The sequence below is a fragment of the Amborella trichopoda genome, chromosome 6 (genome assembly GCF_054954075.1).
Source record: "Amborella trichopoda isolate Santa Cruz 75 chromosome 6, AtrichopodaSantaCruz75HAP2 v2.0, whole genome shotgun sequence".
Classification (NCBI taxonomy): Eukaryota; Viridiplantae; Streptophyta; class Magnoliopsida; order Amborellales; family Amborellaceae; genus Amborella; species Amborella trichopoda.
The window spans coordinates 4,551,781-4,576,854 of NC_142341.1; the positions used below are offsets into that span (position 1 = coordinate 4,551,781).

Genomic DNA, 25,074 nt, shown 5'->3' on the forward strand with positions numbered 1-25,074 from the left:
TTACTAAAATTATTATTTTTAGCTTTTATAAAGGTATTTATTTTTTCATGTTCATGATCTCCATGTTAGAGATTACATACCCTTAAAAATCAAATCCTAAAATCTATCTCTAAAATAGATTTATTATGGAGCCCACATTTATATATATGCTAGTTTGGTAAGCTTGGCCACATAGAAACCGGGTCCATTATAAAATACTATAGAGTGAGAGCCCCCAAACATAACTCCTTAACGAAATATAGTGTTAAATAAAGAAAGGGTGCAGTTGACATTCGGATGCAGTTTAGAGGTAAGGTGCACTTTCAAATATTATGATGGTATATAATTTTGATGTAAAATATTTTTAGGATTATTTCAAAATCAATTTTTATATTAAATTATAAAATTTTAAATTTTAAAAATGATTAAAATCAAGTAGATTTATAAATATATGAAAATGGACGGTGTAGGTAATATGTTGTAAAATATACCATTTTTGAGATTTAAAATCTTTTTATTTTTCATAGTCATACATCGAGATGTTTTGATGATCAATCAAAAGGTCTTTTCAATATTAAAACTACCTTTTCCAATGGATTTTTGAGAGAGCATCCGTAGTTCTAGCATCTTTATATAAACTTTTTCCAGCATCTTTATATAAACTTTTTCCGTAAGACGATTCATCGAACACTTCCTTTGGGGTATTATTGTAAATTCATGAAAGACGAGTGGCACATATTTGCAGCTTTTCCCATAGGAAAAAAGCCAGTTCACTCTAGTCGATTCGCAGTGGTTTCTGAAATACCCGTTTTCCTGTTTTTTTTCCTTTTTACGTTTAAACCGAGTGCAAAAGTCTCTCTCCAAACCGAATGCATAGGACTCTCTGTCTCTGTCTGTAATTCAAACCGGGTGCGTGAATCTCTCTCTCTAATTTAGAACGGGTGCATGACTCTCTCTCTCAAACCAGCAACTGGCATGTTAGGCGATTACGGGCGTGATTAAAAAGCGGGCAGAAATATATAAAATAAAATAAGGGTACATATAAAAAATTGACTGTAAGGGAATATATAGCCATTATCCTCTTCTTTGAAGGAGAAGAAGAACAAGAAGAGGGTATTAGGGCTTATTAGCGCCTGTTGATCGCCATAACGTTCATGGTTGATCCTCTGGTGAAGCATTTTCCGATCTGTTTCTGGTATTTTTCATATCTTTTATCAGAAATTTCAGGGGTCATATTCAAATAGCTAATTAATTTTGGTTCATTTTTGCCTTGTATCTTACATTTTTTGAGATTTTTTTTGTTTCATTTTGTGTAACTCTTGTCGTGAGGTTGCTTGGTTTCCATGGTTGGTAAGGAAATGGGATGATTAGTTGGAAATCAATGAATGTGTGCGTTAGAAGAAAGCGTTTTCCTTTTTCGTTTGGTTTGGCACTTTTGGTTTAAAAATGTGCCTTTTTTTTTTGAAATTTTATTTCACAGTGGTTGTTTTGGCGATCGTTGTGCTCATTGATCCAATGACCTTGTTGGGCGCTCTATAATTGATTTGATTCTCTTGTTCAGTTTTGGTAAACCTTATGCAATCTGGTCAAAAGCATGCCTTTAAATCTTCTGTTAATTGTCTGTCTTTATGCGATGGGTTTTTCTAAATTTCAATTGATATACTTTTTTACCTATTTATTTTGAATTTCAATAATCTGTCGGCATGTGAATAATTTAGTTGCATTTCTGTATAAGCATTTTGCATATGAAGCTGGTTGGTTTATTTACTTCATGAATGGCCCCGGCCACCCCTTTTTATGTTGATAAAAAAATGTGATTGGCGTTCTTAAATAAGACATATGTTCAAAGTTAAAATCCATTTTGATTCTGTAGGGACAATATATATTATTTTGGGAAGGGGGGGGGGGTGGGGGGTGGGTTGTGGGGGAAGCTTTTTTGGGTTTTTCTCAATTTTAATTTTTTTTTCCATCATTTGTTTATCTATACAAGTTTTGCAGTTGACTGATGTAAGCTTTGGGATAGAATTTATATATATATTTTTCTTAGAATTGCTCTTCTGGATCTCTTTCATGGTTGATTAATTTTTGTTGATTGGCCCTTCTAAACAGAACTGAAATCAAGCCACTGAAGAAGGATCTTTAGCCTAATATGCAGCATTCGTGCCTCCCCTCTTCCTGGTTTGCCAATAAGAAGCTTTCCTCTGGAAGTCTTGTGTCAATGTTTGGTTTTTCCTTGGCCATGAGAGGTTTCACACCTGGGCGATTAAGGGATAGAGTGAATGGAAGCATTCCCATGTCGTGATGGTACCCAAATAATGTTTAATTATTGATCAGGCCTGATCATTTGAGGAATTTCTTCGATGGTTTACTTGCATTTGTCTTGTTAAGCTTTATTCGTTTTGCATTAGTTAGTCTCAGATCTTAAGTAATTCTATCTTTTTATTTACTTGAAATGGGATTGGGGTGAGAAAGTTTCCTGCTTTATGGCATCATTTATTTGGTAATATGCAATGTGACAATCATAATAGTCCCAATATACTGATTTAAGATTTATATTGATCATCTCACTCCCATAAGCATATTATACATAAGGAAAGAAATTAGCGTAAGGGAGTTTCTAAAAGATGGGCTTGCCTAGAGCATGTTCTGATGAAAAATCTGATGAAGTTGTGATACCATCACAGTATGGAGGTATAAGTACCTGCGATTTGGATGGATTGAATCAAAGACATAATGATGATAGGATGGTGGGGTTATTTGGGCAAAGTCAAGGTTTTCCCTGCTCTTCATTTGGAGACTTTCCAAGAAAACCCACTTTAGAATTACCAAAAGGAACAGACGGGTTTGCTGTATCCAAGAGCTCTTTTATTGGTGCTCCCCACATGGTTGGGAGGAAAGTGGGACTTAAAGGGAAGCAAAGTATCCAATTGCCCGCTTCAAGAATCGTGGGTTTTGACAATAGGGGATCAGACAGAAGCTTCCTCAATAAAACAAATTGCTCTTCGGCAAATGGGAACTCAGATAATTTATCCAATTTATTTGGTTCACAAGTCAGGAAACGAATGTTGTCCCCTCTCAATGCTATGTTATCAAGTCCGGATACTTTTGAGGGTGATAAGTTAGACATTATTGGAGCGGAAACATTAAAAACACCTGATAGGAAGTTCATCAGTAGCTTGAGCCAGGATTGTAAGAAGGCCAATCTTAGCAATGGAGTTAACCATCCCAACACCCCACTTTGGTCAACACTTAGAGATCACAAATGGAACCTCACATGCGATAACAATACAAGTAGATCCTCACTTCTCTTCACTGATGGTCCTTTGCTTGAAACTAAGAGTGTCACAATCTCTAATTATCAGGAGGAAATCAAGGTAAGTTCAAGGAATGGGGCAATGGCTATATCTTGCAGCCAGGCTGCCTCGCCTCCTCTCTCTCTATCTCCTCTTGGTCCTAAATGGTCTGAGAGACTGAAAATTGCAGGCCAGGTTTATAAAGATGTTGCTGATGTAATAGAGGATGATTATCTAACGTCAAAGAGCCTTGATGGTTCAGTCGATGGAAGGCTCTTGGACAGTTTATTTATCCCTGATGATGAGTTTGGGGTTACAAGAAAATCATTTCAGGAATTTGGCATATTGCAGAAGGATTCATGTCCTACTCCTGAAAATTGTGCTCGGGTTAGCAGGCATTGGGGCCATGAATCTGAGTCTTCACCTCAAACATGTGGAAAATTGGGTAGGAGTTTCAGTGTGCTTCCTGTTCGGAGGTCTTTGGTTGGTTCCTTCGAGGAATCTCTCTTGTCTGGTCGATTCTCTTCCAGTAAAGCTCGTCAGGTTAGTCTTTATTTCTCAGAAAATCATTTCCATCTATTATTCTTGTCATCTGCATGATATATACTGCTTATTTCAGATATGCAAACAGTATACTATAGTCCTATGAATTATGGTAAGTCATTGGCCATTGGGGAGGGAGGGAGGGAGCGACGGTGACGTTCATGTCATGTTCTGTTGGTTGCCATCACTGTCCATTGGAATAATGGATGTTGGGCACCTAATGGTTATGATTTTCCCATTGTCCACATGTTTATGCTATACTTCTCCTTTTGGCGTACTATGTTATTCTTCTCATCCTTTTCATGCTGATTTGTTCATATATGCAGAGAATAGATGGGTTTCTTGCGATTCTGAATGTAACTGGAGGGAGCTTTTCTCCCCCATCTCAGAAGCTTCCATTTTCAGTGACTAGCGTGGATGGTGACAGCTACTTGTTATATTATGCATCGATAGACCTTGCAGGGAATCTTTCAGCAAACAACTGTAGAGGCCCAAAGCTGAAGAGAAGTCTTAGCAATGAAGATTCTAGATCAAACAAGAGTCATTTGCGAATTCCCATGAAAGGGCGAATACAGCTGGTACTGGGTTTCTTAAGCTCTAAATATGAGAGACCATGAAGAGAGTTAGGCCATTAGCTTGTTCTTAAGGATATTTGCAACATATGGAGCAGATTGTTCAATTAATTTGGCATGTTTTTCTGACAGGATTGGTATTTCCCTTCTTAAAACTCTTCTAACCCATTTTGAGGTTATTTTTTCATCTCATTCTAAATAGGTGTTTTTTCTTAGTGAATCCCCTCTTCTTGTTATTAGTTAACACTTGACAAAATTGGAGTCCATTGGAGACATGCTTTTCTACTTTCTAGAGTATTTCTCCATCTTGTCAAGGGAAAACAAAGAGAACTTCTGAATCATGATCAGGATATCTTCTAACCTGGGGCACACTATCATCTATATATGTTGCCAAAGTTTGCATGTCTTTCAAATTTTGTTTTCCTTGCTTTTCATTGGCATGAGGTTCTTGTCAAACCTTTATCATCACTTAAGCAATCCTGATGAGTAGTACAACTTCATTATCATGTAAATCACAATTTCTTTTATCAATTACATATAAATCATAGATCATGTCATCAACTCATTTTTCTTCAAACATTTCCATGTTGATCTGGATTTGTTCTTTTCTTTTTGTAGATTTACTGCCTCTATCATGTCTGTTTTACTTTGTAAATAATTTATTATATTAATGCACCTTTTACTTACCTAAAAAAGAATTAAAAAAAAGAGAAAAGATTGCAGGTCATAGTTTTAACAAAGAAGAGGTGGCTGGAACCATATTAACAAATACACATCATTCTACTTGGAATTGGAATTCCTTGTGGATTGCCAACAGCATTCATTCATTAGTCATAAAACAGTTTTAGAGAACATTGTTGATGCTATATTAATAGCTAACATACATAATAACATAAAGCCGAATAAGCAGAAAGGAGTTGCTTATACAAGGTGAGGATCATAATTCCTCTTGCTAGAGTGTTCACAATATTGTTTACATCTTGGAGAGCATGCCAGAAGGTAACGGAGTGAGATAGGCACAACTATGATACCTCTATGAATATAGCCGCTTGGCTTGCCCATCTAATGACATTAGATGTGTCACCTGTGACGTCCAGCATACCAGAAAAGAAACAGCGGGCCTAATGCATATGCTTCAGCCTCCAAAGCATCACAGACACCCAACACCTATAGGAAATGCTGGATTTGAATTGGATATTGACTAAGGAAAACTACAAATAATGTTTCTTGGAGATTGGATTGCCAGTATACCAGTAACTGATCCATGAACCTGTGTCGTTGTCTATGTAAGTATTTGCCTGTCTTTTTGGCTAGTTGCTTTCAATATCATGCCTTTTCTTTGCCTGAGTCATTGATTACTTGCATTGTCATACCTTTTCTTGGTGTACACCATATCTGGAGATATTAGGAAACAAACTATTGCTCTTAGGTTAACACCCATCCTGTGCCTCCAAGGACCGACTATGGTAGTTATTTCTTTAGATTGTTATAAAACAAGGTAACAAGGTACATTGTAATAATCCCAACTTGTGTGCTGCCGCCAAAGATATTATCTCCTTTAGCTTTGACTTCTATTGAAATTTTTGTTTCTAAAACGGATTTTTGAAGCATTGTTTTCATTCAATATATAAGGGATCTACTGGTTTTTAGATCCATGATAATGGGTCAGACTCAATTAACTATGGGAAGGTAGGGTATCTTGATGTTTGATTGAGAGGGGCAATGGTGCACTGATGCCGTAGAAAGAAACCTCTTATGTGAAGGGACTCTTGCAATTGCACCCCTAATTTTCCACCAAGAATCCGCTTTTGTTTTTGATTAGCGATATAGTGGTCGTTAACATGAAGTAAATGTCAACAAACTTTAGTTTTGAGCTTTTGGGCAGTTTTTTTACTTTGTCCTACTCTGGGTTAGTACTGACAGCTGAGTCTTCTGGCAGTTACTGGTGAAGAACTTCGTGTTCTTGAACCAAATATTCCTCACTTGGAAACAATCCGTTGACCATTGGATCATTTATCTTCTTGGCTCTTTTGATCTGAAAAGAATGCCCAGATTTGAATCTTTATAGTGTCTTGTGCATTTTCCACTTGTGAGGTATGATTTGGTGGTGGCAGTAATATGGTGCGACACCAAAATACAAACTGACTTAGGTACTTTGATTATGGATTTTGGCATTAGAGAAAAGGCACCTAAGTATACTGAATCTTAACCTTTCAAAACTCCTCCTTTGTTATGGTTTGTATCAGAAAACTTCTGTGTTCTTCCAGTACATGATAGTATGGAGCTTTTAGAAGCTCATTTGATTTCTGGTAGAAGATCAACATTGCTTCTTTGTATAAAATGTGGTAGATGATTCCTTCACATTTATTTTAGAGATCATTTGGGAGTGATCTCACATAACCTAAATCACTTTTTAGATTTGCACCAAGTACCAACAGTATAAAATTAGGTTTATATGTAGGCCCAATGACTTATTTAATTATTTTTATAGCTTGTCCATTTAGATATGTTCTCTTGTAATTCAGAAAGTTGAAACTACAGCCAGTCAGTGTGCACATTTGATACCATGCTTCTTTATGGCACTTGAAATTGCATATCGCAATAATTTGTCATCTTTTGATTATGTGTCATGAATCTGGGAGCCTTATGTCGCACTTTTGTATTTGATTTATTCTTTTGCTTAGGTTTCAATTTGTGTATTTAAACCAATGCTGTACAATTGATGTGTACAACTGGAAGTCTCATTGTCCATGTCCATATTAAGAATCTAGACCCAATGTCTAGCATTTATTCATTTATTTTTTCATTTTTTGATTGGTTGCATTTCCTAGGTCCTAATGACTTATCCATGTTGTCTGTGGTATCTATGTTGAGTTAGATGTATTGTGTGCTTTCTGTCTATTACCCATGGTGTTATTATACTTATGTTAGATCATGCATGCTGCATCCCATTAATCATGAAATAAGGCCAAAGGGCCTTTTACGTTCAAACTCGAGTAATGTTCTTACTTTGTTATATTCCTGACCATGAAGAAGTATAGGTAGACCATGTATTTTTAGATGAGAACAAACATATAACAGAATCTTGGGGTAGCTTACTAGTGCGGGTCTCTGACCAAGTTATATCAGTGGCTGACTTCAGTGCCAATGCTTTCGCTAACTTTGGTGTCCAAATGCTGATGAATTCTGTAATTGACAACAAACATTCTCACAGAATATTAATGTAACCAGTTTCCCAAAAAAAAACAAAAATCCTCACAGAATATGAGACACATGCATATGTGAACTGAGTGGAATAATGAAGCTCACAAGGGCCAATGGGCTCCTTTCATGTCCATTGCATTTGGTACTTTAATCCAGTGTTTTAAAGTGCGGAATGCGATCGGGGGGCGGGGCGATGCGGCTCGATGTGGGTGCATCATCCCGATGCGATCAATAAATATAAAAAATTCTAAACATCTCAAAAAATAGTTTAATGTATAGAAAAAACATATGGAGATGATTTATGTGATAGTAGGTATTTAGTTTATTTATTAACTCCAAAAGTATCAGTTGTCAGAGATTCTGTACCGACTATCCCCTGATAGATCATAGAAGACGTTAGAAAGTAGAAACGAGAAACTTAAAACTAACTTTATAGAAAACAATAGAACTTAGAAGACATCATATTATCATAATTCATAAACATTAAAAAAGCATATTGCAATTGCAAACTTTAAAGTTACAAACTAAAATTTATATGAAGATTGAAGAGTTTAAAAGTACTTTTTAAAAAACAAAAAAAGAGTTTAAAGTCAAGACAAATCATCATCATTTCTCAAGTTCTCAAGTCTAAATCTCAAATATTTATTAGGCAAGTTATCTAGAGACTCTCCATGTGCATCAAGGTTTCAAAAAAGGTTCGCCCGGCGCCTAGGTGCCCAAGACACCTCTGACTGCATGCCTAGACCTGGGCACCCTATTCTGGGCGGGCTCTTAGGTGGGGCCAGGCGGGCACCTAGGCGGGTGCTCAGGAACGTGGCTTTTTTTCGATTTTTAAAGATGCCCAAAAGGGCAAAGTGGTAATTTTAACGTCCTCAAAGGTTTAACTAGGTTATGTGGGTTATTTTCACCCCCCTAAAGTTAAAAGAACACTTCCTTGGGCCCTCAATCTCTTAGACATTTGGATGTTGGACTTTCTGCCTTTTTGGACTATATTTTGTTATTTGGTTTTATACTTTTGTAAGTATGTTGAAGAGTTGGAGACTTGGAGTCCATGTTATTATGGATTATGGAGAGTTGGAGACTATTATTAAGACATAGCCTATTAGCCTTTTAAATTTTTTTAAATTTTGTATGGTTTGAATTTTGAAAATTTGAACAAGTTTATTCTCAAGATGTGATATGTCATATGGTTGTATATAAAAAAGTGTGTTACAATATTTTCAAATGCAATAAATTACAAAGTTGACACATATAGCATATATGTGCGTTTGGACAGCACATATATGTATATATCTAAAAATTTTGTACCACAGGGCGCCTGAGGTTCTGCGCGTTTGCCTGGGTGCCAAGCCAGCCACCTAAGGGCTGCCTAGTGTTTTTTGAAACATTGATGTGGATCATCATCATCAATATCATCCTCGGTGGCCTCTACATATTCTTCTTCTTCCTTGGTTTCCTCCTCCTCGACCTCTAGAACTAACATGCGACTGAACTGAGCTTTTACTGTTTTATGTTCTAGTGTTAGGTCGTACTTCTTCATTAGCCCCTGCAGCTAGTTCAATATCAAAAGATTTCTACCATTAATTTTTTTAATCGATTTGATGAAGGAAAAGCCACGAAAATGGCTGTTGTTACTGTTTTGGGGGGTTTCATCCCCCCCCCCCCCCCTGCCCCCCCTCTTCCTTTTTAGGGGGAGAATTAACTAAATACCCCCTTATTTGGATTTTTTTTCCTCACGCTGATGCGGGGCATATGCGGTGGGCTGCGGCATATGCGGGTGCATCTTACTAAAGCACATATGCGCTGTTTTGTGATGCGCCTCCTGGCGCATACACATAACACGGTGATGCAGCTGCATTTTAAAACAATGCTTTAATCATGACATTCCTTCTATGTATATTCACATAAAAAATTGTGGTTTCTTTGGGACTGTGACTTGAATTTTTTTTCATTTGTACATGTAGGCAAATTCAGTTACATATTGGTTTTATGGTCTACGAAAACATTACACGTGATCATTTTTTGAGATTTTATTTGAGTGCGATGTATTTATGTAGTTGCATCAAATCTTGGTTCTGCAACTTACCACTAACATCCACTTGAGGTTCAACTTGGACCATGTAAGGAATATCATAGAGACAACTTTTTGCTTTTTTCTTTTTCGTTTCAAGATAAGTTGGGGATTCCCTTTTCAACCTAATGGATGAGGTGAATATGATGCTTGACCTTATACCTCATCTAATTGCCATGATGACATTTTTGACATGCTTTAATGATATTTGCAGGTCCTTAGCAATCCAGAAATGACTCCTCTCCACACCTTTTTCTGTAACTATGATTTGAGTGACATGCCAGCCGGTACCAAGGTATTCCTAAACTGAACTTGATTTTCATAATTAACTAAGAAACTATATTATTCCAAAGGATATATTTTCGAAAAAAGAAAAAAAAGATATATAGAGGTCTAGCTAGCAATAAGAAAGTTGACAACAACAAGACTAAAAATTTGTTGGAACTAGTGACTGAGGTGCAAACTGTGGCACTGCACTTAACAGAAGGGAGCAAAACATTGGGACTGGTACAATTGCTTAGGGTAAATGATATATTATAGATTTGTGTTATCTATGTAATTGGGATAAGGCTCGAATGATGATGATAGTCTATCAATGTCATATGTTCGGTGAATGTGATTTGAAACTTTTTAGCTACTTAATTCAATCTTCCCTAAAAAATACAAGGAACCAAAATCGGAATCTCTTCTTTGTGATTTGTGATTTATAATGCCAAAGTATCAAGTTGGTGCATCATCTTGTTTTTACGCCATACACTACAGGCTTCTTGAGTGTTCTCTTACCGTATTTATTTATTTATATATTGTTTGTTTTGTGCCTTGTGAATGTGAATACAGAGGAAAGCAAAACTTAATGTTCCGATTTCTCAAAATAGACTGAGAAAATATATTTTTGTAAGGGATATTTAGTGGTCTATTTAGAAGACAAGAAAATCGCTTATAGCAAGAATGTAACTGTTAGGAATGGGACAGTTGCCATCATCATCGTCATAGCCGTTTCCAATTATTTGGGGTCGGCTACATGAATCCTGGTTCACCATTAAAGGATTATACCCTCAATGAGGCCGTAAGTCCACATGTCTTTTTTCAACGCATTTCTTATGGGGAACACCCTAGCATAAGAAGATAAGTAAATTCAGGATTCGTAGAATGTTTTGGCAAAGTTTTACGTTGGCTACCTATCTAACACAACTCACCTCTTTTACCTGGGCTTGAGATGGGTTAAAGGAAAGTTTAAGGTCCTCACCCTTCTTAGACTGAAATGGGAGAGTTGCCATAAGATCCCAAATTTTTTGGAAAAACCAGAAAGAATTAAAAAAAGAAAAAGAAAAAGAAAAAAATCATAGGACATATATACAAAATGGAAAGTGATAAAGGTTGATATGATTGACTTACATAGTATTTCATTATAAAAAAAGGATAAAGTTTTTTGGAAACTAGTGTTTTGATTTCAAAATCTCACAAATCCAAGATTTTGAGTATTTTTTTGGTGATAAATAATCGAATGATTCAAAAAAGAACTCCAAAATAGGCTTAGGTAACAGATTTCAACCAAGATTCAAGGTACGGTTGTGAAGAGTACGGCTGTGAAGAAATCATAAGTTTTCGACCTTCAGACAAATCCTAATTTGAAAATTTCAATCTCTCAAATCCAAGAAATTTATTTATTTATCTTGAATTTGATCTATTCAATTCATAGATCATGCAATAATGACTCTAAACATTGAACCTGAGTTCAATATGATAATTGGTCAGCGTAGAAGTTAGCAAAAAGGGGGTTTGGTTTCCCGCCCCCATTTTACATTGAAAATTTTGTTGGACTCGGTTAATCTTGACAGGCTCGGGGATCCTGTGAGAAAGTAGTGTAGTCTCTGATGACTTGCCTGGGTTACTATGGTACCTCGGGCGAGCAAGTGTGTACTAGCCCCTGTCGTGAGTTTTTTTTTTCTTTTGGTGGGGATGGTAGGGGGGTGTGGAAGATGGTTCTGGCCTGTACTGGGTACTATGCTGAAGTGATTTGGGTGGGTCTGAGTGGACTTGCCTCATTAGAGAAAAAAGTGGAGTTACCCAAAAATTAACTTGTACAACTTGCACTCTGTGAATAATAAGAGTATCAATTGTTGTTCATTCAAGTCCTATGATTGATGAGCGTTATTATGTTCCGCGCATGACACTTTCATCTCATAGAAAAAAGGACACTCTTCACCTTCATCCATGCCCATATGTAGCCTGTAATTTGTTGCAGCATCCTCTGGGTTATTCAATAAGCATGAATGGGTTCTCATGTAGCAAACAATTCAAGTTTTGTACTTCCATGCATCATTTTATTTAGATCTTAATTACCAGGAGGAGTTTCCATTTATCTTGAAGTGTCTTGTGCCAATCTAATTGTAGGTCAATGAATGAACAAAGCCAAGTTATAACGTCTCATTTAGAGTATAACTGATTTCATGCCTTGGTGGTTGTTTCTTAATGAATCTTGATAAGATTATCAAAGCCTATTTCATTCTCTCTTTTGCTATGGCCTATGGAAATATTGTATTGCCACATAAGTAATCTATGTGTGGAGAAACTACATCATGCACATATTGGTTATGATAATACCACATGCAGTCTAGAAAGTGCACATCAGTTGCCAATGATTGACAGTAGAAATGAACCATCTTTCCTAAGATGAGGTGCATCAGGAGCTACTGTTCATTTGTACTGTCTGTCTTGAGAACTTACCATATTGGATGCGTATGCTACACCCTTATTTTCTAAACTGCTAGTATGATATATTTTCTCATTCTATATAGTACCAGAAAAGGTCATTACTTATCTCTGTCTTGTGCATTGAATGAAAACAGACATTTATGCGTCAAAAGGGCACAATTGCCTCAACAAGTTCACCCTCGTTGATGGTTAAAGAACGGAATCGGAGTATGGATGGTAAAAACATTGCAATGGCTTCTTCAGCTCCAGTGAGTTCCCCTATAGAACCTGGCAGGGGAATCAGCAATTCGAACAGTGTTCATGTGCACCAGAGTTGTCAACGTGTGGGGAATGAAAACTCTAATTTCAGCGGGTCTTTATATTCAGCTGATGCTCCACAATTTGACATTACTGACCTGGCAGAAAGTAAAAGAGATGCAAACCCAGTACTCCATATACCGAGCAATGGTATGGAGGGGCTAAATGGATTTGGTCCCTCTGCGGTTGCGGAAAATGTAAATAGTAAACCCCCAATAAAGGGTGATACTCAAATGGACATATGCCATGAACCTGACAGGAGAATTGTACATAGTTCCTCAAGGGTCAATGATAATACTACTGTGTCTGGTGTTCTTCGATATGCCCTCCATCTTCGTTTCCTTTGCCCTAAGATGAAAAAGTGTTTGAGATCAGTGCAGAGATGCAAGCCCAGTCCTTTCTCATCTGAGCCCCTTATAAATGGTTTGGATAGTGAAGTTGAACGGAGGTTCTACTTGTACAACGATTTGAGGGTTGTGTTTCCTCAGCGTCATTCGGATGCTGATGAGGGCAAGGTATGCTGTTATATATATATATATATTATTTAATTGAATAACTTTTCTAGAAAAGAAAAATATATAGTGAATGTCTTTCTTACACCAGTTTGTGGCTTGGTGCATATTAAAATTGTTCATAATTTGAGTTTCTGAAAATAATCCTCAAAACTGCACACGGGGTTCTGTCTAAAATAATTCACTGAGAGGTGAAGACTGGTAGTAATTGAAGTGTAATACGTTGAGCAAGAAATGTTCCATTGATATTCAATTTGTTTAGAAGAAAGGATTTGATTAAAATAATTCACCAAAAGGTGAAGATTGTATGGTAGTGATTGAAAGTGTGATTGGTTGAGCAAGAAAGATTCCATTGATAGTCAATTTATTCAGAAGAAATAATCATATTGGATGTAGGGCTTTCTTTCTTTTAATTGATATGTAACTCATGCTTAGATAAGTCTCTAACGGTGGATCCATCCACCTTGATTTGTTGATTTCTGTTTGTCTGAATGATGTTCGGGATGGTGTCAAAATCTGCTAGTCATCTTCTTCTCCACTGTCACTTTGTTGGTGAGGTTTGGTCTTTCCTGTTGGTGCCTTTCAATGTTGACTAGGCCAAGGTGCATTCACATTGAGAGCTTCTTTCATACTTGTTTTCTTAACGAGTGTACACCTTGGAATTGGTTGTTCATGCTGCGCTCTGGTGCATCTACAATGAATGCAAGCTCTGCATATTCATTAGGAAAGCTTGTATATTTGGCGTCAAGGATTCAGTTCGAGACATGGTTGCCTCGTGGAACACTACCAAGAAAGAGTTTTGGGGCATTAGGGGATTGGATATCATTGCGAGCTGGGCTGCTCTTTCCTTTTCTTTCAAGCTCCACAGTTATACATCATGTTATGCCTCTGCCACTTTATAACCATTACTTGTGTCTTTTGACATGCAAATACAGTTCCACACACACTTGCTAAAAGAGAGCTTTGATACTCACTCTTTATTGGTGATTCCTTTCCTCTAGCCAAGCTTTATAGTCTTTCTGCATGCTAGCTTGATGTTTCTTATTTTTCCATATTCCAGTTTATGAATGAATGCTGTTTGTTACCAATAAAAAAAAAGAAAAAGAAAAAAAAACTGTGCTAGGAAAAAAATCTGGATTTGATTGGTTCCTCCATGTTTGTCTTGTTCTATCATGTACCAGTGGGTTTGAAGATTCAATGTGCACATGTGGCCATGTACGCGTTGGGCAGAAATTTTATCAGTTCACTAGGTCTGCCATGAACCTGACAGGAAAACTGTACTAGGAAAAAAATCTGACCGGAATGGCATTAACTGTACTAGGAAAACTGTACATAGTTCCTCAATGAATAACTTCACAGGAATAGCATGGAGGAGCCAATCAAATCTAGATTTTCACTAGAAATAGCAGAAAGCTTACAAGGAAAGTCGACAGCTCTTTGATCATCAATTTGACAACATTTGATCCATTGCTTTCATTTGCAATATGGGATGAAAAAAATGTATTTTTTGATCTTCAGTCCTTGCTTAAGTAAAGGCATATGCCATCACCTGGATGAACATGACAAAGTATCATAATTTCATCATAATTGCCCATGCTCTTAGACCCATACCCTTGACTGACCCCTAATTTTTGCAGCATTATTAAATGTTCAGTTTTGAGCAAGCTCTGATAGGCTATTCAGAAAGAATGTTATTAGTTTGCTCTTATCTTTTGCACCCACTGTTTTGTGTCTCATTAACTGGTGATAGAATAGATCCACATGAATATTGGGCCGTGAAACTTTAATCAGAGTACCGAGTATATGATCTAGAGATTTTCCTCTCCTATGTAACCAGCCAAGTTTTGGATAACGTTTTCTAGACATTTTGATGTGGAGATCAGATTGGCTTATACATTTGACGATATGCAGAAAGCAGGGCACACTACTCCACATTTCAGAAGGCTGCCCTATGCACTACCGCTATTCAGATATTCCCCATTGATGTTCAGACTACATATCGTGATCATTTCTCGTGATCTAGTTTAGAGACTTCTATAATTTCTTTATTCTATAGATTACTAGGTTTTCTCAAGTACTGAAAACGGAACTACCATTTCCTTAGTGCCACTAAGAAGAAAGCCAAAAGATATTCTGCTCCCTCGGGAGTACAATTCCCATTTACTCCCTTATGTAAAACCCCACCTAGAATTAATTTTAGGGCCCCAAATTTTGGGGATATAACCTCTTCAATCCATAGGTTAACCTCAATATATTTTTTTTTCTTAATTGTACCCTCTATACACTTAAAAAAATAATCTCTTGAGATTGAATAGAGACCATCCAATTTTTAGATGGTGAGATATAAGGGTTAGAAAACTCAAATTTTATTTTTTTTTGAGAATAATCATCTATTAATTCTTAAGTGTTTCCCAAAATTGCAGATTGAAAAAATTCTCCCCATTAGGTCTTCTGACCAAGTGAGTAGAAGTAACTATGGTCCAGAGGGATCATAGTTTATGTGCTCAAGTAGAGAATAATATGGTGCCACTAAGGAGAATGTAAGATTTGCAATATATTGTTGATGAATTCTTTGATGAGGGGTTCAATCCATATCCTGTTTAAAGTCTCCTGTTGTACTAAATGAATAAATATAACGATGATTTTTTTTTTTTTGGAGAACGTGAGTATAACGATGAATTGATAATTTGTTGTCATACGAGATATAGTAGTCTGCAAGCTATATAATGGATTTAGAATGAAGAGTAACAACGTATGGGATGGTCTTATCCAGTTAAGAAATACACCCTTTGCATAAGGTATTGTGATCTGACTACTTGCTAGCAACATCTGCAATAGAAACTTATGACACTGGTGGCATTAACGATGGAAAAGTGTTTGGTTCTATATCTGGTTGACTTTAGAATTCATTTATTGTTTTCTAGAGAAGCTACGTGTTGAGTGAACTAATTGAGCTCATTCTTGAACATCTTTCACATCATGTTGATAATTATGCAAATCTGTCCCCCTTGTTCTCTCTTTTACCATTATAATGTGAAATCGGACATGGTGCTCATTTTGCAATTTTCCTGGTTGGGTTTTCTGAGATATTGTTGGCCTTTGTGGCAGTTACATGTGGAACACCATTTTCCAGCAGACCCAAAGTACTTCGACATCAGTAATTGATGGCGAGCTCAGCTCGAATACCTGATGAAAGTTGATTGTACATAGAGATGGCTTATCTTGCTTGGAAAGGGCATCTCACTTCCCCTGTAAATTGAGTCCATTGGAAATTTAGTGATTATAACCCTCCATTCATGGGCAAGCAAAGCACTTCCCATTGGAGGCAACTCTGCTGTGGCCATTGTATCTTCGTAAATTAAAGTCACAATCCCATCATCTTCTATCCAATTGTCTGCTTACCCCATGTTTTTGTTTTTTGTTTTGTTTTTTGTCTTGTTATCTTTTGCTCTGCAAGGTATGTCTGGGAAATTTGCGACACAGATGAAATATTTTATAAGGGATCCTGTACGATGTACAAGAGGTCACAATTACTTATAACCGTCTGATTTGAAATTTTGAAATTTGATAGCTGAAGTACGTCATATTGTTCAAGAAAATTTCCTTTGGACTTTGAGCTTGATCAATGGAATAAATGCAGCCACTCAATTTCACTTCCAATGGTCAAGATTAATTGTGACCACTTTGTACAATAGGTAAATAGCCTCATTGTATACTTTTTCATATTATAATAAATGTATTGCATACACTCACAACCGTGTGTACCCACTGATGGATGGATGAGATGTTTCTGCAGCTCGAGCGGTAGTATGGTACATCTCAAACCATAACTGTGTGTACCCACTGATGGATGGATGAGATGTTTCTGCAACTTGAGCGGTAGTATGATACATCTCAAACCATCGGGCAAGGACAATTGAAATTGCATACATACTATTTGTATGCTACCAACTTCCATTTTATGTGGGTGCTTTCTGCTTTATTAAGGGTCATGCTTTTACGAGGTTAAAAGTGCTTATATCTTGTTTCACAACTTATAACAATATCTTTTTGGGTCTAGTCTATTCTGTTTTTCGAGCCTTTCACTTACATATTTGCTGATCATGTACTCTCACTAGCTGTATAGGCTGACAATCCCTGCCCAGGCGGACAATCACCTTCTCTAATCCTCTAGCACTGTTTTACCTTGTCGGCTGAAATGATAGTCAACATTTGCTACCTTGTGTTGGAGGTTTATGCTCGCATGGTGTAATCACACCCTAAAGCCATTGTCAGGTTTTATTTATTTATTTTTTTTAAGGGAAGACAGCCCTTACTTGTTTTTTAAAGTAAATCAGGAGTTAGCTTTTTAAAGTAAATTGGGAGTTAGCTTTTTTGAAAGTGTTAGTGGCTTTTTTAAGTAAATTAGAAGTTAGTTTTTTTTTAAAGGTGTTAGTAGGGTGGTGTTGGTGGTGAGAATGAAAACCACAATTTGTTACAAGGATGCGGGGGTGCTACCACCACGACTCCAGTTCCCGTTGCCCTTGTCAAGTGTGGTTTAAACCAATTTATTCTGTCATTGATTGTCTTTTTGCAATAATTACATACATACTGCCATGCCATGCATGATTTTCTTTATGATGCAGCATGGTGAACTTGGACATACAGTAATTATCAAAAAAAAAAAAATCTTGGACATAGAAATATAACAAAAAACTATAGCAATTCAACTACAGAGCCTTTTTAAGCATGCAAATTCAGCAATATTTACCGAAAATCACAAAAAAATAAGTAAAAATTATTGAATAATTTAGACAAAAAATAACACAAGAAAATATGAGAGACAAAATTTAAAAAGCATTGAATGTCGAGTAAATATATCATGAAAAAATAATTTCTTATAAATAATAATGAATTCAACAAAAACCATGGATAAGCATGAAAACACTAAGAACTTTTAAAAAAATGATAAATTAAAAAAATCCAAATTAAAATACAAACATTGAAATTTCCTCATAAAAACCACAAGTTGATAGGTACTGTCGAGCTCAGAGTTTAAATTGATGAGTATAAACATATATTTCTTAGTTTTGATTGAAAAATTGTCGTATAGATCGGAGAGAGGCCAAAAAACATAGATTTTTGTGACGTGGGCCTCATAAGGCAATAAAAAAAAACTTGGAAAAAAAGAAAAAGGAAAAAGAAAAAAAAGATCGCCTGGTTCTCTGATATAACCTTTCGGGCTGATTCCCAATTTTGTAAAAAATCCAAAGCAGTTTGCTATTGAATCCAGTCTGGTTCGGATGATTCAAATCTGAATTTGTAGTTTTTCCCATTATAAAGATAGTGATAGAGGTCTTGTTAATTTAGCAGGAGAGAGAGAGAGAGAGAGAGAGAGAGAGAGAGAGAGAGAGAGAGAGAGAGAGTGTGTGTGTGTTTTACCATGAGATGGTGTAATAATATTTGCACTGAATATTGTTACAAACGCAATTTTTTTTTAACTTCAAGAATTATTACTTAAAAAAGCATTATCTTTCTAAGATAACATTAAAAAATTCATTTTCTTGAAGAAGGTGAAGAATTACTCATAGTTTATCATTTTTTAAATAAACTGTTAAAAGGGAGTTTTAGAAATTGCCTTACATTTGTTTTATTTTTTTGTTTTTGTCAAACTAGTCATCGCTCATTGTGATATTGGCTATTAATGTTGCTTACATTGTGAATTGATAATTTGAAATTCTCTGTTTCTCTGAGGAGTTTATAATTTGTATAACTGGTTTTCCCCCTACCCATGCAAACACTCGTACATTTGTTTTGTTAACCTTGTTTGCTTCGGTCAAATCTGAACTAAATACCTGTTTTGAAATGATATTTTGGCACTGTATCTTCTTTTTCCTCCATTTTTGGCTAGGTTTTATTGGACCAAAAACCAAATCAATAGCAACTTTTTGGTATAGGCTTTTACACATTGCTGATATGAGCTGAAGTGCCAAAAAAAAGGAGACATATACAGTTCAATGGCATTGAGCTTTAGGAAGTTCGCTCTTCCAAATTTATGAGATGAGCCGTTAACTAGTTCAGTTAAGGCAGTTGACATTAACAATGCGACATCTCAAGTTCGATTCCGACCACTGAACTATCCAAAGAAAGAGTTAAGAGACTACAATGTGCAACTCGTAACCTCCTCTATTTTATATATTTCAACAGCAAAGGAAGCCAAACTCACCAAACCATGAATTGTTATAATTCAAAGACTGCCAAATGATATACCCTTATACAGATAAAACACCCCAAACCATACACAATAATTTGTAAATACAATGTGATCGGGTTGCATCTCATTTTAGTTTCAGTTGCATCCCATGTCATAACCCACTGATCCCATCAGCTCTGGTCCTTGCAGTCTCGGGTTGTTCTCAAAGCTGAAAAACCATAAAGAAAAGGTTGCGTAACCATATGACCGAGGATACAAAATGAAACTATAACAGGAATTTGAAAATTGCAGCTAATATATTTGAAGCCAAGAATAAAAAGAAGAAATTTCTCGGCTTTGGTTCCAGAGAGACTGCAATTTATTGTGTCACAGAAGTTTCAACTGCAGATATGTCGAATTCGACTTTGCCAAAATTCTGCCTTTTCTATTGGATGTTTGAATATCTACTCAATTTTGGATGAATTTTATCCTTAAAACATTAAATGAAGATAGATGATTTCCATTAAAACAGATTTCTGGAAAGTCGAGTCACCAGGTTAAGATGAAGCATATAATCCTTGTACCTCTTCAATGAGAGCTTGGAGAAAGAGCCTGAAGTTGGAATGGTTCCACATAAGTTGTTATGTGATAAATCCCTGTAGATATCGAGTTCACGATACATAAAACACACAAATAATGTAAATACCCAGTTTTCGGATAAATATGCGGGAGGCCATGATCTTACAAGCTCTTTAGATTGCCAAGTTGGGTTAGTTCCTTTGGTATCTTCCCTGTAAGTTTGTTTCCACTGAGCCGCCTATGACGCATACAAACATGACATTGATCATAAACATGAAAGAGAATCCATCATTCATAGTAGTAGTAATTGTCCAAACAGAACTTGCTATGTTGTTGGTGACTATACGATGTTGATTATATATATATATATATATATATATATATATATTTTTTTTTTTTTTTTATTTTTATTTTTATTTTTTTTATTTTTTTTGCTGTGTCTATTATATGGAAAATCCGTGGATCACGACAGGAAAAGAAGAAATGGGTTCCTGAGAAAAATTATTGCTTCGTAAATTTCTTACAAGAATCTGAGAGATTGGAGTTTGCTGAGAGAAGGAGGAATTGAGCCTGTGAGGTTGTTTTGGTAGAGATCCAAACTGATCAGATTTCTCAAGTGTCCAAGCTCCTTTGGAATTTCCCCCACCAAGTTGTTCTTGTATAGCTCCCTGTAAAGATGGAAATTTTCATTAATTTCTTACAAATCATCTTGGCTTTTCATAACAAAGAAGCAAATGAAGCGCTCAAATTTTTAAACTAGATAATTTTGGTGAATTTCTTTTGTTGATGAAAGGCTCTCGAAGAACATTCATATATAAAAGACAGCACTCATGTCTTTTGATTTAATTTCAAAATATCTAACAAAAGACACATGATCATGATAAGAAAAAAATTACAAAAAGGTGAAATACTACAATGTCAAATAATTCATCTCTTATAGGTAATTTGATAAATTTTCCTTTCAATAAATGGTGTCAAACAGTTCAAAAGCAATTAATCTTTGTGGTGGTCCAGATTATTACTGTGTAATTTTTTGGGTCAAAATCCATCTTTAAGGTGAATATTTGAAAGGTTCCCCATTATAGGTTGGAGGCACTCACCACCAATGTTAAAAAAGTCGACTTGGGTCGACTACTTGGTCCATGCCCCAGCGGAGTACTTTCCTAAGTCCGAGTAACTCCGCCCGAGTAATGCAGCAGTTGAAAACTATTAAAAAATAAAAAATACAAAAAGAGTTCCCAAAAAACATATTCAAAGTAAAATTTAACGTAACATAATTGGTGTGGTTTCCATAAGGTTGCAACCTTCAACAATCCAACTAAGGTGAGCCTTCAAATTTTATCATAATATATAATTTTGATGTAAAATGTTCTTAGGATTATCTCAAAATCTATTTTTATATTTAATTATAAAATTTTAAATTCCAAAATTGGTTAAAATCAAGTAGATCTATAAACATATGAAAATCTTGAAAATGGACGGTGTAGATAATATGTTGTAAGATACACTATTTTTGAGAGTCAAAATCTTTTTATTTTCATAGACATACATCTCGATGTCGAGATGATCAATCACAAGGTTTTTCAACATTAAAATAATCTTTTTCCGATGGATTTTTGAGGTGCATCCGTAGTTCCACATTTTAAGGTTGCAACCTTGTATATAAACTTTTTCCAAATATTAATTAATCGTGGTTAAAAATATAGGAAAGCTTTTTTAAAAATGATTATGTGACTGGGGGTAGTTTTGAAATTTTCTAAAAAAAAATATTAAAAAATATAAAAATAAGTATTAATTACCAAAGTGATAGAAAACACAAATAAACATGTTTCCCATATCTATATTTAATTTTTTTAAAATCCCCAGGCGGAGGCCAAAGAACTCGAAACGACTCGGCCAACTTTTTGAACCCTGCTCAGCACAGCCCCTACTCATTTTTAGAGTTAAGGACACCCCTTTAAGGCCTGGGACTTTTGAAAGACTCATTCATTTTTAGAGTTAAGGACACCCCTGTAAGGGCTTGTGCTGTCCTATTTTGAGGACTATAAAAATACTTCATTAATACAAATAATTGTCAAGCTTGAATAAAATGAAGTGTGACAAGAAACAAAACTGAAAGAAGCGGAGCAGGCCAGAATGAAAGAAAGAAAAGGCCAAGGAAATGAAATTTAATGGAGTGAACTTACAAATACTGCAGACTCTCTAATCTGCCAAGTTCAGGTACTAATGTACCAATCAGTCGTGCATTTCCAAGGTCCCTGCAACACCAAATAACCATGGTCACGAGAAGCCCATTGTTGTTTGTACTTTGAAGAGAGAGAATTTGAAATACTAACCCCCAAAGAAAAGAAAAACTGAAAACGTATAAGACAGGCCTCATGGTTAAAGTTAGATATATATATATATATATATAGAGAGAGAGAGAGAGAGAGAGAATTTGAAAAACTGAAACCAGAAACTAGAAACCCCAAGAAAGAGAAATCAATACTCATGAGTCATGAGAGAGAGAGAGAGATTTACAGTCTAGTAACTCTGTTATCATTGTTGCAAGTGACATGAAACCAGGTGCAAGGGTTCACTAAAGTGGGGTCCCAGCTTTGAAGCACATTTGCAGGGTCATGAAGCGTTCTCCTTAGTGCATAGAGAGCATCACCTACAAGAGAGAGAGAAAGGAAACAAATAAAGAAATCAGAAGAGAGAAAAGACCCATCTTGTTCATGAAACCAACTGTTCTAAAACCTCTGATTAAGCCAAAAACCTCCATGCCCTCTGGTTAAAAACAAACATTCATGGGAAAAGCTTGAAAGAATTACAGTTACCTTCAGTATTGGCATTCACAAATGAAAAGATAGCACAAAAGAGGAAGAAGAGGACACTCAAAGCCATTGCTAAGCTTAGGAAGACTCCTTTGACAGGCAAGTCCACAGAAAACTGGCCAATTTATAGAGAGAGAAAGGCCAAAGTGGACCAACACCAGCAGATTTCTAGAGAGAGAGAAAAGGGAGATAATTGAGAGCTTTGGAACAGACAGGTCTGTTTCATGGACTCATTCCCTGCAACCAGTAAATTTAATAAATGGAATCAGTGGACCCAACAGAACCCAAAAAATTCCGTTTTGAAAAGCCCATATTTAATTGAGATTATCTTGATATTTAGTGGAGATCTCAGGGCAACTAAGAAACAAGACAAAATGGTAAATTCGTACAATTCACCATTTTCAATGTTGCAAATCATTTTCTGCTTCAAAAAGACAAGAAAAAATTGGGCAACATACCGTAACTTTTACGGTATGGTCCAACTTTTCGCGGGCTATTTTTTATTTTTTAATTTTACCTCTAATCCAATATTAAAACATCTGTTTTGTTTTTATTTTATTTATTTATTTTATTATTTTTATAATTATTATTAAAATTATCATTATTATTATTATTATCATCATCATCTATAATCACCGGTGTTTGATGGTTTGGAGGTCTATTAAGAGTGGACTGATATTTCTAACATCTGACCACCGTAAATTTATATATTAAGGTCACTTTAGCATTGTTCAATATTGGACCACACCAGGCTTCAAATTTTTTGAAGTTTGAATACCAATCGTATCAATAAAAAAATCAAAATAAAAAAGTAATTCGATGTTGCAAATATTAGATTGGAGAAAAACTATAAAAAAAATAACGAAAAAAAAAAATAACCCATTCATAAATTATGCGAAAAATTGGATTACATCTTAATACCAAAAATACAAAATTATTACATATGTAATTGTCCAAAAGAAAACAATAAGAGGAAGAGGAGCCTGGTTAAAATAGGGTCATGAAGAACATAACAGCCCTTATACTAATTTTGGACACATGTAAAAAGAAAATTGGGAGAATTTAGTTTGGGAAAAAGTTTATATAAAGTTGCAACCCTAAAATGTAGAATTAAAATTGCATCTCAAAAATCCATAAGAAAATGTTATTTTAATATTGAATAACCTTCTTATTGACCATCTCGACGTCGAGATGTATGAATATGAAAAAAACAAGGTTTTGAGTATCAGAAATAATACATCTTGCAACACACTATCTAGACCATTCATTTTCAAGATTTTCATATATTTATAGATCTACTTGATTTTAACCATTTTTGAAGTTTAAAATTTTATAATTAGATATGAAAATAGATTTTGAGAGAATACTAATAATTTACATCAAAATTACATGTTATGATAAAATTTGGAGGTGCGCCTTAATTGGATTGCTTAAGGTTGCAACCTTATAAAAATTACACCCTTTAGTTCTTTAGTTAATGGTTGTGGTTTGTATAAGGCTCAAGCCTTAAACCATGAAAGAAAGGTGCACAATTAAATAGTATTTAAAGATATTATTTCAGTATTGAAAATCTTCGTGATGGTTTGAAAATTTATTTTCATATGTCATTATAAAATTTAAAGGTTAAAAAATAGTTTAGATTGAAAATATTTATGAACGCTTGATAATCTTGAAAACTGACAGTTCAAAAATACAGTACATGCACTATTTGCTAGACTTAAAATCTGTTTTTTCTCATGTCTATATATGTTGAGGTCGAGATGACTTATTCAAGGCTTTTTGGGGGGTCGAAACAACCTCTTATAGTGAATTTTTTATGTGTGTCTTAATTTGATAGTTTAGGGCCTCAACCTTTTATATACTTTTTTCTTATTTAATAACACTAATTTTGGAGGACATTAGCCTAAATTTCCATAAAATAATGCCAAATATGAATTTAAATTGCTGTTATTTTCTCTATAAGAGAAACTACGGCATTCTTTTGAAAAATTAAAAAATACTATAATTTTTAGATATTCTTTTTATTTCATTTTCTAATTATTTTCCTTTTTACTATTCTTATTTTTTATTTTTCCAATTTTTTCTTTTTTTTTATTATAAAATATCATTAAAAAATGCCAACCCACCTCAATAACGATTTTTCCTTTGCAAAAGCAGCCCCATTACATTCCGTAATTCTAGCTGCTTTTTAAACCTCTGAGCGGAGTACCTATGGCATGAATATAATTACTGTTCTACCCTCTTAGAAAAGAGTTACTTTCAACTTTTATTTTGAATTTCTGGGTTCTCTTTTACTTGGTCATTTTTCGGAGTGTTTTAGT

The 25,074-nt window shown here is 35.2% G+C and overlaps 2 protein-coding genes across 4 annotated transcripts; one reads left to right on the forward strand and one right to left on the reverse strand.

The window, feature by feature from the left end:
* The first annotated feature begins 973 nt into the window (after positions 1–973).
* LOC18434426 (meiosis chromosome segregation family protein) lies at positions 974–16,576 on the forward strand. Of its 3 annotated transcripts, XM_011625238.3 has the most exons (6): positions 974–1,174; positions 2,089–3,815; positions 4,142–4,393; positions 9,877–9,957; positions 12,512–13,189; positions 16,295–16,576. In XM_011625238.3, exons 2-6 carry the CDS (start codon positions 2,604–2,606, stop codon positions 16,349–16,351), a joined length of 2,280 nt encoding a protein of 759 aa, XP_011623540.1. In that variant the 5' UTR covers positions 974–1,174; positions 2,089–2,603; the 3' UTR covers positions 16,352–16,576. The 3 variants fall into 3 exon arrangements, 2 of the variants coding, with proteins under 2 accessions (XP_011623540.1, XP_088726661.1); XM_088870535.1 differs by lacking the exon at positions 974–1,174 and having other exon boundaries at positions 3,457–3,815; positions 4,142–4,524; XR_016058348.1 differs by lacking the exons at positions 12,512–13,189; positions 16,295–16,576 and having other exon boundaries at positions 4,142–4,524.
* A 2,757-nt stretch (positions 16,577–19,333) lies between these two features.
* Positions 19,334–22,850, reverse strand: LOC18434425 (leucine-rich repeat protein 1). Its single transcript, XM_006844495.4, has 7 exons — positions 22,757–22,850; positions 22,458–22,590; positions 22,124–22,195; positions 20,462–20,605; positions 20,104–20,175; positions 19,943–20,014; positions 19,334–19,587 (listed from the first exon to the last, which is right to left on the reverse strand). The coding sequence occupies exons 1-7, from the start codon at positions 22,821–22,823 to the stop codon at positions 19,515–19,517; spliced, it is 633 nt and encodes a 210-aa protein (XP_006844558.1). The 5' UTR covers positions 22,824–22,850; the 3' UTR covers positions 19,334–19,514.
* Positions 22,851–25,074: the final 2,224 nt, after the last annotated feature.